Here is a 17,024-nt window from a genome sequence, read left to right as displayed (position 1 = left end):
CAGATCAGCTTAGTTGTAATGTGTTTTACTTCCTTTTCAAAAGTATCTATAATTCACTGATTACATCCATAAATCTATATAAAAGGCTCTTATGTTTACTATTATTTCCAGCAGCTTATAAATGTAAATAATCTATAAGCAATTTGTTTCAATATAGTCTTTCATGTGAATTTAGTCCACAGTGTGAAAATATTTTCTTAAAGTTTATAATTTAGTTAAAATAATCAAAATGCTTAACTCAAATCACAGGCTCCCAAACTTTTTGTTGCTGCATCTCACTTTCTTAACTGTGATATTTTGTACCTTGTTCTTTGCTTGTTTCACAATAAAAAAAAAAAAAAAAAGTAATTATGCTACTTTTAATAACAAGGATAAAAATAGGCTATTCAAATATAAAATAGATTTTTATATCATTTATACTTGAAGTCAAATTCAACAACAATCTTCAAAATTCCAAGCATATTCAAGTATTTAATAAAAATGACTTGCATCCATTTACTATAAAATGCCACTATATCGGTCTCTCACATTTCATAGCAAATAGATACAATTTCTGCCATTTATATATGCTAGGTTAAATTTTACAAAACAAAATCTTCATAAAAATAACAAAGAATTGTACTTATCTTTCCTATGCTTACTTCAGCAGCAAGGCATACCCTATACCTTTTTAATGCAGAAATAACAGTGAACTGTTGTACTTCTATATGCTTGATTTAGTAGTGAAGCATACCCAGATGTTGGACACCACTGACGTATCACTATTATCATACCACAAAATTTTGTTTTTCAGCGGAATCTTCTTTACAAACATAACATTTTGCAATATTTATTTTTCAACAACTAAAATTAAAGTATTCTAAACATACTTTTAACATACACAGCATACTTGTAGAAATGGGTTAAAAATCTGAAAGACCTTAATAACAGTTTAAAAATAAACCTTGCTTTAAAAATGAGCATTTATACGCTCAACTAAAGAGCACCATATATATATCACATCACTCGGACATGCTGTACAAGAATAGGAGCTGCATCACTGGTATTTCAGCTTGTATCCCGGCATGGTGTGGGCAAACTATTTATACTTGTCTGGCATGATTCTTTACTTGAATGTCGTTTTGGTGGGAAGATCACAGGCAAAAAATACACAGCACCCAAGACAATTATGTGACCAAAGAAATATAAACTCCTGTAAAAGTAAAATTTTTATTAGAAAATGACATAGAAGAAATACAGATTTAAAATTTCTTTAATCATAAACTTACGTTATAGCACAAGTTAGAGCAAAAGTCTTTGGTTTGCACAGAGCTATAAGCAAACTAGGTTCACCATGAATGCATCAATTTCATATTGGGGACAATTCACAAGTAGCACTTTGCGTTTAAAATAAAAACTATAGTGAATATTTCTCCACTGCTCCATGAACCATATTGCTATTTATTTAAAATGCATGCCACTAATGAGACTGCAATTCTGACCATCAGGATCTGATGAAGTGTCTACACAAAATGAAACATGCATTTGTAGCAAACCTAGTTTTCTCACAGCTATATACAAAAACTGAGGATTCTGCCGTAACGTGTATTATGTTATATATATAGCTGTTGTACCTTGAGGCTTTTATCCTATTTATTAGATTTTGAAACTTATAGGTATTATGGACATTTCTCATCATACATCAATGATATATAGGAATTTTTCTAGCAGGGATAAGGAGGTGATTATTCCCTTGTATAAGGCAATGGTCAGGCCACACCTAGAGTACTGTATACAGGTCTGGAGGCCTCATTTCAAGAAGGATGTAGAGCTGCTGGAACGAGTACAGAGAAGGGCAACAAGATTAGTGAATGGAACAAAGGGGTGCTCTTACGAAGAAAGGCTTAAGTTTTGCAAATTACAGTGTCTGGAGACTAGGCACCATCGAGGTGATCTGATAGAGGTGTATAAAGCCTTGAATGGTTTGAGCATGCTCAATGCTGATGGGATTCTTCCTCTCACTCAGAATAATCACCTGAGAGGGCATAAATTCAAACTGAGGAAAGACAGATGTAGGATAGACGTGTGGAAATTTGCCTTTAGCCAGCGGGTGGTTGGTTGGTGGAACAGACTTCCATCCCTTGTCGTGGAAGTTGATAGCCTAAATAAGTTTTAAGGCTCAGCTGGACAGGTATTTTGAACAAACAGAGGGGTGAAGTGGAAGTGTTTTTTTTTTTTTTTTTTTTGGCTGATGCTGCATAAGCTTGCTTTCTTGCATCAAATGCCTCTACTAATGCTAAATGCTAACATAGTGCCTACGTACTCACTGATGAAACCCCAACCACAGTTGGAACAGTTCTAGGTAATGGCATTTTAAATAAATAGCAATATACTTCCCAACTGGAGCAGTGTTTTTTTATTTAAAGTGCATAGTGCAAGATTGGAGGAATTTGTGATGAAGTGCCTCCACAATATGAGATTGATGCATTCAGAACAAATCTGGTTTACTCAGAGCCATGTACAAACCCAAGGTTTTTGCCCTAACCTGTATTATAATGTTATGGAGCTGTCATAGTGTGAGGCATTTACCCTAAATATTTATTTGATTTTCAACAGATACTTAAATTAGCTAAAAAGGATCATGGATATATATATCACTGAATAAACTAGTTATTAAGAATGGGGATGCACAGTACTCTAATGTCAATACAAAGTGAGAGACTATTAAACGACATGCAAATGTTAACATTTATTGGGATAGTTACAAGGGAACAGGATAAATACAGATACCTAATATGGCAAAGTAATAGTGATGCAAGAAAGCAAGCTTATGCAGCGTCAGCCACAAAAAAAAAAAAAAGTTCACCCATCCGTACTCTCAAGAATTTGTATAGTTCTCCCTTGGATTTATTCAACCTATCCACTTCCAACAGATAGAAGCCTGTTCAACAATCAACCACCTGCTGGCAAACTTCTGCACATCTATCCTGCAATCATCATTCTCAGCTTGAATTTATGCACCCTCATGTGTGTGGTCTCAGCAATGTTAATGGAAGAATACCATTAACATTCAGCTTATTCAATCCATTCAAGGCTTTAAACAGCTCAATCAGATCTTCCCACAGGTACCTGGTCTTCAGATGCTGCAATTTGCAGAACTGAAGCATTTTTAGGTAAAGCACCCTTTTGTTCCTTTCACCAATCTGGTTGCCCTTCTCTGTACCTGTTCCAGCAGATTTACATCCTAAAGTGAGCCCTCCAGACCTGTACACAGTACTCAAGTTGTGACCTAACCATGCCTTATACAAAGGGATAATCACCTTATCCTTGCTAGCAAAGTTTCTGTATATTACTGACAAAATACCTTCAGCTGTCCTGGCTGCATGTCTGCACTGCTCAGAGAATTTCATGTTTGACTGCACAATTATCCCCAGGTAGTTTTCATTCTCCCCTACTCTGCATGTAGTACCACACATAAGTTACTCTGGACTTACTGCTACCCATGGTTTTGTCAATGTTAACTTCAACTGCCATTTCTCAGGCCATCAACCCAATTTTCCTAGATCTTGTTGCAGTAGCTTACCCTGATGACTGTCAGTAACTGCCTCGCCAACCTTTGTATCATCTGGAAACTTACACATTAAGACTGATATACCTTCATGAATATCTGATAATACTGAAAACAATGGACTGAACCCTGGGGAACCATTTCACTGAACCCTGGGGAACTCCACTAATAACAGTCCACAAAGAGCAGTGCCCACTGATAACCACACTCTGTTTTCTTCCACTTAACCATTCCTTTATCCATAGCAGAAACTTGCCCTCAATGCCACATTGCTCCAATTTGTACAGCAGTCTTTTATGTGCAACAGTATCAAAAGCCTTCCTGAAATCCAAATATATGATGTAAAAATTATTTTTTGCATCCAGTTCTTTGGTCACTGCATTATACTAACCTACCATATTGGTTAAACAAAACCACTCCTTGACAAATCCATGCTGTGATTGCAGTATAATTGCATGCCTGTCCAAATGGTCCTGCATTATTTCTTTAACCACTGATTCCATTATTTCCCTGGAACAGACATTAAGCTAGCAGGTCTGTAATTCAGGTTGCCTTTTGATCCCCCTTTATGAATTGGGGATATATTCAAAATTCTCCAAGTCCATAGGGATCTCCCCTAAAGCCAAGGATGCTCTCCTCATAATTATGGCTAAGAGTCTACTTACCTCCTTTGCTGAATAAAGAGATGATAGTGATGATAATCTTCAGTATCTCTTCAAAGAGACTGAACCTCAAATGTTTAAGACAAATCAATATGAATTTGGAAAAGACAATAAGGTGAATTAATGGTCAAAGGCCTTCATGATGTCCCCCATTTGCTATAAAATTTTTTATGATGAAAAGAAGGTAACTCATCAGCTTTCTTTGAATGAATTTTTTTAAACAGGATTAGTTTATCAGGTATGTACACACACTAATTGTATTTATTTATATTTTGTTTTAAAAATCAAATTACTGGCAAATTTTTGGGAACATAGGGCAAGTTACACGAGTTTATATGAGAAATTGTTTGATTAGCATAAATTTGGTTAATGTACAGTTTCCCGAGGATGCATTTAGCATTAGTAGAGGCACATGATGCAAGAAAGGAAGCTTATACAGCATCAGCCAAAAAAAAAAAAAAAAATCCCATTTCACTGATCCATTCATTCCAAATGTTTGTCTAGTTCTGCCTTGAATTTATTTAAGCTATCAACTTCCATAACAACAGATGTAAGTTTGTTCCAGCAATCAACTACCCGCTGGCTAAAGGCAAACTTCCACACATTTATTCTACAACTGTCTTTCCTCAGTTTGAATCTATGCCCCCTCAGGTTTGTAATCTGAGCAACAGGAAGAAATCCCTCAGCATTAAGCCTGCTCAATCCATTCAAGGCCTTATACACCTCAATCAGATCGCCTCGCAGGTGCCTAGTCTCCAGAAGCTGCAATTTGCAGAACTTAAGCCTTTCTTCATAAGAGCACCCCTTTGTTCCTTTCGCCAGCCTTGTTGTCCTTCTCTGTACTCGTTCTAGCAATTCTAGATCCTTCCTAAAATGAGGCTTCAAGACCTGTATGCAGTACTGAAGGTGTGGCCTGGCCTGGCCATTGCCTTATACAAGGGGATAATAACCTCCTTATCTCTGCTCACAAAATTCCTGTATATCATTGACAAGACCCCATGACTTACTCTGACAGCCTGTCTGCACTGCTCAGAAAACTTCATATCTGACTGCACAATTACCCCCAGGTCTCTATCATTCTCTACCCTGAGTGCAACACCACATAGTTGGTACATTTCTCTAGGGTTACTGTTACCTATATGCAGTACTTTGCATTTGTCAATGTTAAACTTCAGTTGCCACTTCTCAGCCCATCTACCCAACTTTTACAGATCCTGTTGCAGCAGCATACTGTCATTAACAACCCTGCCAACCTTTGTATCATCTGAAAACTTTGACATTAAGCTTGATATACCTTCATCAATATCACTGATAAATATACAAAACAACAACAGACCAAACCCTGAGGGACACCACTAATAACATTAGTCCATGTAGAGCAGCACCCATTGACCACCACTCTCTGTCTTCTCCCACTCAACCATCCTTTTATCCATTGTAGCAACTTGCCCTTAATGCCATACTGCTCCAATTTGTACAGTAGTCTTCCATGTGCAACAGTATCATGGAAGACTACTGTGCAAATTGGAGCAGTATGGCATTAAGGGCATTTCATACATTAACTGAGTGTTAAGCATACTTAGAATGATAAACTGATATGAGTAAGGTGTCAAACTGTATGCCAATGAAACCTAAGTCATAAAATCCCAGTTGTCTACTCTTTTGTTTACTTAACTTTGATAAGATTTGTTTTATTCTTCAATAGGCCTATGGGGTTGGGAAAGTTCTGACTCATAATAATTGCAATGAAATAACACCAACCGTCTATGACTGATACTTTATATTAAAATAATAATAAAATAAGACAGGATAAAATTTGTTGTAAAAATAAAATACACTGACTGTAAAGTTAAAAGCGATAAAATGATAGATAAATATGTGAAATTAAAAGCGATTTACAGTCAGTGTATTTTATTTTTACAACAAATTTTATCCTGTCTTATTTTATTATTTTAATAAAGTTTCAGTCATAGACAGCTGGTGTATTTGCATATATATATATATATATATAGATAGATATATATAGATATGTTTCTCTATTGTGTATATATACAAGATATATATACACAATAAAATTTATAAAAGATTCAAAGTTATATTTAAAACTCAACTTTATTCTTATTTTTACATAAATATATAATAATAACTTTATTTATCATCAATTTGCTATATGCAAAACAAATAATTTGACCAGTTCCAGAGGGTCCGTTTCACAGATCACCTGGAACTAGTCTACGGACCTCCAGCAGTTTGCAGACCCCAGTTTGGGAAATGCTGCACTAAAGTATGGGGTCAGTAACAATGTTTATATATTTGAAATCTTATTAAGTCTGCAAAAACAGCTTGGCAATGAAACTAAGTTGAGACAATGATATTGAAAAACTATATCGGATTGGAGTAGACAATATATAGAACACAATAGTAGACAACAGCATTATAGAGGACTTACTTTTGAGCTGAATGATGTATGGAGTTTCCACCTATACTAATAAGGTGATTTTTAAGTGTGCTTAATATAATTCTTAAATAAGTGATCATAAAAATTATCTTTTTTTTTTTTTTTATGAAAACCCCAAACATGAGAGGTTAGTACCTATAGTACATGCTTGGGTTGGAGGTAGAGAAGACAAAAGAAGATATTTCTTGACATTAGACTTGAAATTCTGTAGACTAATTTTCAGGAAATACGTATGAAGCAAGGTAGTTCCAGAAAATGGCACTTGAATGAATAAACGAGGATGAAAAGTTGGTTCTGTGAGCTTGAAGTTGGACAGTAAATGGATGTTGGCCAGTGGCGGAACGTGTTCGGACTGTTTTGAAAGAGAGAGAGCGGGAATTATAGAAGCCAATTCAGAAGAATTGGCTTCTTTAATATCCCATGGAAATATATAATATAATATCTTCCATATCCCATGGAAATATCTGTAGAAAAGGCATGCAGCATAAACAGAACGTCTATGAGACAGAGAGTGGAGAGACTCTATTAGAGATGAGCTATTGATTAACCAAATTGCCCTCTTCTGAATGGAATCTAGGAGCCTGAGAGAGGTTTTGAGGTACACCGCCCCAGATGTAGAAACAATATTCCATGGTAGGGCAGATTTGCGATTTGTACAGAGTGAACAGCTGTTTGGAAGAAAAGTAACGCCGAGAGTGAAAGAGAAAACCAAGTTTTTTAGATGCAGAGGAAGCAATATTTGTAATGTGCTTGTGCCAAGAGAGATTAGAAGTCAGGGTAATCCCCAAAAGGGATATATCATCTTGCCTAGAAATCAGAGTGCCACCAAAGATAAGAATAAGAGCAGAAGAATCCTTTTTGTAAGATATAAGACAGGACTGAGTTTTAGAAGGATTGAAGTCCACTAAGTTGTCTTTGCCCCACTGGAGAATTACCTGGAGATTGGCATTTAAGGAAATGGTAGTGGATATTCAAGAAGTTCAGGCTGATTGAGCATGGCGAGGTTTCTCAAACTGGAAAGTGGAATGCAATGTGCTATCATTAGCAAAACCATGGATAGGATTTACGGTCAATAGAAGGTCATTAATATACAAGAGGAAAAGAGTGAGGGAAAGAACTGAATCTTGGGGGACCTCAGCATTAGTGGAGAAGTTAGAAGACAGAGTCATCTACCATCACCCTCCATGAGCAATCAGAGAAAAACTGGATAACCAATCACAAAAAACAGTTGGCAAACCATAAGATGAAAGCATGTTTAGAAGACTTTTATAGCAATATTTGTAATTTGAGATGCCTTTTGAGATGTCAAGAGCAACTGCTTGTGTTTCACAGAACTTTTCCACTGAATTTGTCCATAAATGAGTAACATATACCAGAACATCACCAGTGGATCGACACTAATGGAATCCATACTGGCGATCTTTGATCAGACGGAAGGTTTCTAGGTAGTTTAAGAGTTGGCGGTTAATTGATTTCCCCATTACTTTAGAAAGAGTAGAAGTAATTGCAATGGGACGATAATTGGATGGGAGGGATTTGTCACCCTTTTTAGGAAATGACTGGATATGAGCAAATTTGCAAGCAAAAGGAAAAACACCTTTGGAATAAGAAAGTGAAAAAAGGTGGCAAAGAACAGGAGTAAGTTCAGGAGCACAGGTTTTGAGAACAAGTGGAGAAATACAGTCAGGACCTCGAGCTTTCTTAGCATCAAGATTCGTCGAAATCCTTCTGACATCCTTTTGACGGAAGCCCACAGGAGGCATTGAATGCAGCATGTTGGGAATGGTAGGTGTTTTACCAAGATCATTAATACATGAGTTTGAAGAAAAATGTGGAATGCTAGGTCAGCTTTATCCTTGGCTGAAGTGACAATAGAACCATCTGGTTTTGACAGAGGTGGGCAAAAGTTGCAGCCCTCTCACAAGCAATGTGCAATAATTTATTTAGCTTTGGCAAACAACCAGAATGCTTGGCTACCACTAGGGCAAGAAGCAAGTTTTCTACTCTCAGCCTGTTCAAAATCTAGTTTGGACTGATTAATAACTGCTTTACAATTGTTGCGAGCTTTGGTGTAGGCAGAAAATGAAACTGAAGAATTGGAACCAAGCCAATTACGACATGCAACATTCTTCTCTTAAACAGCCTTAGCACATGTATTGGAAAACCAAGGTTTAGATAAAGGATGAAATTTTAAAGTGGAGTGTGGAATAAAGGATTCCATTCCTATAAGAATAATTTCACTGACACGATCTGAGCAAATGTTGACATCTGAAGTTTTGAAACAGTAATCCGGCCAATGAAAAGAAGAAAAGAAACTTGCAGGACATCCCATTCTTGTAATGCCAAACAACACAAGGTTGAGAACACATGAGATAAAGGATCCATTGGAGAAAAGACAATCACAAAGTTTTGATCTGAGGTGCCTAAAGGACCACTCACTTTGACAGTGTGCTTAGAAGGGTTGCTTGTGAGAAAAAGATCAAGCATGTTGGCTGTATGGTTGGGACTGTCTGGCATTTTGGTAGGTAAATGAACAATTTGTGTGAGTCATTAGTAATTGGAAAAGCCTCAGCATCTCGACCAGCTGGGTCTGTGTGACTAGAAAATGGAAGTCAGCTGGAGTTGTGAACATTAAAATCACCTCACTGTTAGGAAATTTGGACTGGAGAAAGTCAAGTTGCAAAGAGAGGAAGTCAAAGAATTCTAAGTGATTCGTGGAGTTGGGAGAGACAACAGATGAATTTGACAGAATGAACTAGAGAGATTTTAAGCCAGAGAAGATTGAAAAGAGGAGATTCCAAATTACCAAGTCTCTGACAGGGAATATCAGAACGGACATATGCACAAGTACCACCTTTGAGGCAAAAGGAATCATACAGTGAATAATTTGGGCAACTGGATGAGCAGTGGTTGAATCAACCGATAACTGAGATTCTGTCAGAAACAGTGCATGGGGTTTGGCAGACTGTAATTGGAAATAGACATCATTGAGATTAGAACTGAGATCATGTATATTTGTGAAATGAACTAGGAAGTGTTTGGGAGGTTTAGATCTTTTCGCAGATAAGTTTGCTCTATTAGTTTGACAATTCATGGTGTATTCAATTGTAATAAAATTGGGGGGCTCATGCTGTATGAAGTAATGAAATTTTTGTATATGGCGTACACATGGTAGGAATATATCCAGATTCTTGACATAACGTGGATTTGACAATGCCCCCTGCATACACACTACTCTGACTCCCTCCAGTCACTATCTGGCAGAGTAGCGGCAGCAAGATTATACTCTAGCTGATCTGGAAGCCTCCTAGAGAGTTACCAATAGGTTCGGTCTGGTGTACTAACTGGTGGCTGGCTGGCCTGTAAACACCGTTTTAGAGCTGTATCCTTGAAATGTAAGAAAGTTTGGATTTCACCATGGTGTTTATCATAACCTCAAAAGACATCAATCATACTGCACAATGGAAGAGGTGGGAAGGGTTGACTGGAACTTAGCTCTGCAGACTAAACATGGGTTCCACCACTTCAAGCCTCCAATAAGCAAAGTAGTGGTCGAGGTATGGGCACCACACCTCGACCCCCGCTTACGTTGGTTCACACCTGGATGGTTACGCACAGCATGCTTGCGTATGGGGTTATACCCAGGATCTAACTTAAAAGCCAGTAAAAAAAAAACAACAATGTAACATATAATTTAAGATATCTCTTGCAATGGTAATTTTACACTGAGTAATATCTTAACTAAAGTGTCATCAAGAAAAGCACAATAGTTTTGAATGCCAATATCTTATGATCTATTGCACTGACATGAATGGTTTCATTAAACATGTTAGATGGGAGTTTATAATTCAAACAAAAACATATTCAATATGTAATCCCTGCACATCTAGGCCCATTTGCAGGTATCAGCTGAAGTTTATCTTAACCGCAAGTTAGTATTTCATCCAAGATACCCCTCCAGCAGCTTTGATTTCACCTTTCTGTTCCTCAGAGTGTGTGGATTATTCTTGTGCACATTGTCCTACAGGAATTCACCACAGGAAATAATTACAGGGATTAAGATAGAACACGTATAAAATGACTAATGCCATCCAATTCCATATCATCAAGGATCAGCCTACTATAGATGACCCTACTATTCCTCAGGAAATGAAGAACTATATTCACTCTTTTCTGCAACAAAATCATACTTCAAACTCACATTGCACTGTAATAACATTGCCAGTTTGATAAAACCTCATAAAAAAAAAAAAAAAAAAAAAATGCGCAGAGTACTGCTTGCCATACCAGTTATAAAATTTTCCCACCAGGGTGCATATCTAATGGGTAAAAGAATTCTCATGCCATACATGTTTAATGTTACCAAAAAATGTAGGTAATCAAAAGTGCTGCATCTTTTCTTAATGGCCTTGTATATAACATATTGTACATAGTATGCAAAGATCAGTATACTTACTTATACACAGCAATAGTTGCAGTGTATTCCAAAATAACAAAAGGAAAAACAGCATAGGCAACTGCTATCCTAGTGACAAAACAAGTAAGCACATCATACAGGACCTTCATTTGTAAGTTGTGCTGAAACAGGTGTCGCATACACCTACGAACCTAATAGCAAAAATATATAAAATTTCATTAAATCTATTTTGTGCTACTATTGATTAAATCCATTTTATGCTAACAAGAGCAAATACTGAAAATATAATAAAACATGAAAATATAACCAGTGATGGTACTTGAAAAAAGGTGTAAAACACAATTTCTGGTACATTCACTATGATTATAAATTTTAGAAGAAAATTAGTTTCTAAAAGCACACGGAAAAAATACCATATGCTTCTACAAACAATGACTGTTTACAAAAAAGCGACGTTCACAATTTTTTTAAAAAATAAATTACTGCAGAAATATATGGAACAGACGGACAACTAACTGCAATCAATTGCCAAAGTTTTTAAAGTAGAGATACAATGAGAGAGAGAGATATGGCAGCATTTATAAATATATACAAAAATAAATATAGCATTTTAAATGGGTTGCAGAAGCACAGTAACACCTCTCTAGTTGGTAAAGACACTTAACTCAAACCATCTACTATTCAGACAGACTGGAGTAAGCAACAACTATACTTTGAGAAACACAGCCAATAAATGAGAGATAAGAGATCCCGTATCAAACATAAACAAATATGGACACAAATACAGCTTTTTACTATATTCAACAATTTTATTATTATTACTTTTTAGGTACCAAATTTAGGAAAGCTACCCAACATTTGAAAAATATATTATATGCAAAGTACAGCCAAATAGTTTATGTTCAAAGCATTAAGGCAAGGATCTTTAACCTTGGCAAGAGGAATTAAAATACATTAGATTTCAAGAACTGTACCATTCATAAGTTTTTATATTAATCAGCTTCTCTTTCCTTGTGGCTCACAGGTTGAAGAGCCCTGCATTACTGGAAATTATAATAACCAATGATGATACTTGAAGCCGTAAGGAAAAATCATAGTTCACAATATCTGGTACAATTGATAAAATTTATTTATTAATTTTAATTAAAGAAAATCGGATAAAAAATTGGTCTAATTTCATAAATCTTAATTTTAATCTTATAAATCTTTAATGTTAAATATATATTACTGAAATAAAAGATGTAAAAAAGTATAAAATTAGCCTAAGGAATCCATAAGAATTTTAAATTAATAATATACTTACAATTCTGGCAGCAACTGTCATAAGGGCTCCTGTTAAGAAAGTGAAATAATAGCCAGGGAAAAAGCCATGCCAGAAGGCAGACAATATATAAGTAGCTAGGGTCTTGTGAGACTGGACTCTGTCATATACTATCAGCCGCAACCATGTCTGCGTGGATCTATTCCAAGATTCCAGGGTTTCACGAAAATTACGAGAGAACTAGTAAACGAAATTAAACATCCTATTGAAGTATCTTTACATATATTTATTTTACTATCAAGAAAAATAAGGTGCAAATTATGAAATTTTGCAATTTTTATGAAAAAAGCATAAAAGTTATAGCCATTTGATGTTAATGCAATTTAAATAAAATCTTAATTAAGATTCTAGTTAACAAAACGTTTTCCAACCTTTCTTTGCCAAATACCACAGGCCTTCAATTTTTCTCTTGTGGCGCTGCAATAAAACAGTATATATTCCCACAGGAAATAATTAACAGTACTGATTCCCCATCCACTCCTTTCTTTTACTGAGCATTCTCACTGCTACCCAGGGTTGTGGCAAGGTTGTGACAAGAGGCCCAAAAATAAGAAGAGTTAAAAACAGATTTCAATTTTTATCTTGTGGCACTGAAATAAAACTGTATGTATAGGTGTTTTCTTGATAATTTCTTTTTACTTTTACGTAAATCCATTCCACTCACTCAGTAGCACTTCAATGCTTTCAAAGATATTCTTTTGCCACAGTTTTCTCTATTAAAAATTTTGATTAAGTTTATTGAATAGAGTGAAAATGTGCCACTAGTTGGCAATATTTTATATATGATTTCACATGACTGCCAATACAGCCAATAGATTAATAACATATATGACTGATCTATTTTTCTACAAAGTTAGTAGCAGTTGTCAATGAACAAATACAGTCAATTAGGACAGTCAATGAACAAATACATACATAAGCACATATGCATACTGCTGTACCTTCTCTTCAGTAAATGAATAATCCAGTTTCTGGTCCATTCTTCACCATACTCCATTCTCAAAAACAACTCACTTGTATCTAGTATCTTCTCAAATTTAAAAAAAAATACTCTGTAAAGTTTATTCCTGCTCTGCAGCACATAATTATTTTACATGTGCACAATGATCTCATCAGAAAATTGCATATTATTGGTAAACTATATATACTAAAAAGAGGACCACCACAAATAAAGCCAGTTAGAAATATTCCACACAACTTGTAGTCCCAGTCCACCACTGTTTATAACTAGTACATATATGAAAAACTGACACTATGTACACTGGTGTTCAAAGAAAGTGCTCATATTTCATAGGAATTTCATATTTCTAACCCTTTTTCATGATGGTATGTTACATTTATGACTAGCATCACAAATAGAAATATAAACAAAAGATATTTATTAATAGTTAAAGCAAAGCTAAGTAATATTTGACAGGTGCTCTCAAAATATTCCAAAATGAGCATTTGCAACCTTTATACAACAGTTTTGGTCAACATGACAATTATGGCTGAAATGTTATCAGAAGCCCTCAGTTTGCTTCAGTCTATCATTTTAAATGGAAAACAAAATGAAAAGTTCACCAGGTGCAAACTAATATTTAGTTGAACCGCCTCTGGCCCTGATGACAGCAGCACACCGTCGAGGCATTGACAAGATCAATTTATGAAGATAATCAACTGATAGTTCATGGTTCCAAACATGAATTATGGCTTCCTGAAGTTCAGAAGGGTCTTTGGTTTCTTTCTGGCAACTGCAGATTCCACACGATGCCAACAGTTCTCTATAGGATTCAGGGCCGGGCTGTTTCCAGGCCAGCTAAGAGTTGTAACAGACTGTTCTTCCAACCATTTTTTCACCTGTAACAAATATAAACACATTACTGTCAAACCTCTAATGCAGAAATGAAGCTAAAGTAACTACAGAAGTGCCTACTTACACTTTTCGCCCGATGACAAGGAGCAGAGTCGTCCGAAAGATGCAGTTACTTGGCAGGTTTAAATAGTCTCTAATGGTTGGCAGCAATTTGCCTTCCAATATAGCCAGATATCCATTGGCATTTACGGAACCTTTTATAAACTGCAGGTGACCTACTCTGCGATATGAAATACAATCCTCATATCATTTGGCTGGTAGAGAATTTCACTACAGACACCATACAGTCTGGACGGTATTCTTCACCATGTCTACGGCAAATCGTTTGTCTCCCATCAGAGCCATGCAGTTGAATTTCTTCTCATCCATGAAAATAACTGACTTCCACTGCTCAGGGGTCCATTTGACATGCTCCTTACACCAAATTAATCGGACCTTTCATTTTTTGTGTGAGGAGGAGCTTCTTCTTAGGACGATAGGCTACAAGTCCATTTTTGAAGAGGCGTTTTCTGACTGTTACTGCACTTGCTACCACACTCCTGTATGTTCTTCCCATTCCCTTTTCAGCTCAGACGAAGAAGCTTTATGGTTTTTAAGGCATAAGCGCTTCAAAATGTGGTCCTGTTTTGGTGTAGGTAAATGCAGGGACTAGTTTGCATCCGGTTCCTTTTTTCCTATCAGCAGAACCAGTATTCTTGAGTTTGGAAAGAAATCTACTCACTGTCGACTGATTACAAGACACTCTATAAGCAATATGATGGGAAGAACATCCTTCCTCACATAAAGCAACAGTAGCACTCTTTCTTCATGGCGTCAACTGCACGTAACTCGCCATCCTGACACAAGCAAGGAATGACTGCAACTATTGCAGAGCGTACTTATATAACCGAAAGTAACAGCTGATGCAATATTACATCATCACCTATGCATATCAATCTTATCTGATGCGATCTATAAGAAATATTGCCATATACTTACGTTATTCAGACGACAATTACAATTTTAAGGAGTAATGCACTTTCTTTGGCACCAGTGTAGGCTAAACCCTTAGAAAACACAAAAAATTAATTTTAAGAAGTTGATTATTAAGTCATAAAAATACGAATACAGTAGGGAGTCTCTGACCAGCAATCTTGCAGCTATATCATTGACAATCTATGGAATTTTCCAATTTACAGGATTGTATAATAGATTTATAATATACATTTATTCATATATAAATAATAAATATACATGTTTTAATTCACATAACTGTAGATTTAAAGAATGAAAGAAGTATAATGTGCATATAGGTACATAAAAACTATCTAAGATTTATGTAGTAAACCATAATCAATATGAAAATATAAAAATAGAAATGAAAGAAATCAGGGTATCAATGTATCAAAGTTTTTAAGAATATTTGATTAAAAAATTCTGAATAAGTAGCCCCAAGACTATAGACTACTTTTTTCTTATAATTCTAGTAGCTGCTATTTGATAGCAGGCATAGCAAGCTAAAGCCCAGATTTGTTCAATGTATGATATGACAGTGTTCAGTTGCATAGTACAATGAAAATTTTTTGTATGTATACATTTAATAGACCAAAAAAAAACCAGTGCAGAAATTAAAAAGGGAAATAATGGTAATGCAAGTTGTAAGAAATGAGGGGAAATTAAGTCTTGTGAAATACTGGAAATGCTGGATTCAAAAGAGGTGATTCTGTGTCAAATGATTACGGGCCAGATTACGGGTGCTTAACTGTATACAAATGCAATACTCAGTTGTGTCTCTTATAAGAAACTCAATGGGTCTCTTTAGTGGGAAATATTTTAAAAACTAATAATACTCTTGTAATTTAGCAAAATTATGTAATGTGCAACCAATTTCACAGACTAGGGATATCTTTAATAAATAGTACAAGTATTGATAAGAATTAATAAAACTTACTTCAAAATGAAAAATATCTACATTAGACACCAAGTCCCATTTCGCCCATCTGTTTGGAGTGAAACCATTAAATCCTAGTCCTGAGGCATTGCAAACACAGTCTCCTGAAAAAAATAATAAAAATTTTAATTCAATAAATTATTCATCAACAGGTTTATTACTAGGATTACTACTACCTAGATGCAAGGCCTTGCATTTTCCAGTTATACTTCAATTTCCTTTTTAAAGCCTAACCAAATAATTTTGCTAGATGCTGATGAAGTATTATACCTTGATTCCTGTCATTAACCACCCTTTCCACATTGTGCCATCTGCAAGCTTAGCTATTAAACTTGAAATATTTACATAATATCATTAATAAATATCAGAACAATAAGGAGACACAGCACTGAACACTGAGAGCTCCCAAATGTAATGTTTAGTCTGAATGAAGAGTGGCCATTTATAACTACTCTCTACCTCCTACCACTTAACCATCCCTTTATCCATAGTAATAACTTCCATCTAATGCACTTAATGGCCAGAGACAGTCTAATTCACACAAATTTTCACATAGGACTGTATTCAAGTTTTTTACCTTTGTAAGCAAAGTAAAATATATACCGGGTAATGTATCTTTGTTTAAATTACACTCTTAAAAATATGTATTTCACAAAAATCCTCTCTATTCACGAATATCATATAAGAATTTAAAGTTGGTTTCTGTACAGTTCTTTCATCATGCAAATTATGCCAAAGTCATAACTCCATGCCAAGTCATAACTTGGCAAATTATGCCAAGTCATAACTATGATGCCAGTCATAACTGGCATCATAGTTCCAGGAAGGACACTC

The 17,024-nt window shown here is 35.6% G+C and overlaps 1 protein-coding gene across 1 annotated transcript in view; it reads right to left on the bottom strand.

Moving 5' to 3' along the window:
- Nucleotides 1–874: 874 nt before the first annotated feature.
- LOC150077838 (lysophospholipid acyltransferase 6-like) overlaps nucleotides 875–17,024 on the bottom strand; it is an 81,661-nt gene continuing 65,511 nt past the window's right edge. The window contains exons 9-12 of the mRNA XM_090384785.1: nucleotides 16,191–16,294; nucleotides 12,388–12,585; nucleotides 11,124–11,275; nucleotides 875–1,192 (exon numbers count right to left, since the gene is read on the bottom strand). Of these exons, the coding sequence (XP_090240911.1) occupies nucleotides 1,048–1,192; nucleotides 11,124–11,275; nucleotides 12,388–12,585; nucleotides 16,191–16,294 (599 nt within the window). The 3' untranslated portion in view covers nucleotides 875–1,047. The remainder of the gene's footprint in view (nucleotides 1,193–11,123; nucleotides 11,276–12,387; nucleotides 12,586–16,190; nucleotides 16,295–17,024) is intronic.

This window comes from Mastigoproctus giganteus, chromosome 11 (genome assembly GCF_048544385.1).
Source record: "Mastigoproctus giganteus isolate SK-2022 chromosome 11, ASM4854438v1, whole genome shotgun sequence".
Taxonomy (NCBI): Eukaryota; Metazoa; Arthropoda; class Arachnida; order Uropygi; family Thelyphonidae; genus Mastigoproctus; species Mastigoproctus giganteus.
The sequence above is the reverse complement of the archived record's forward strand: the minus strand, read 5'-3'. Positions and strand labels throughout refer to the sequence as shown.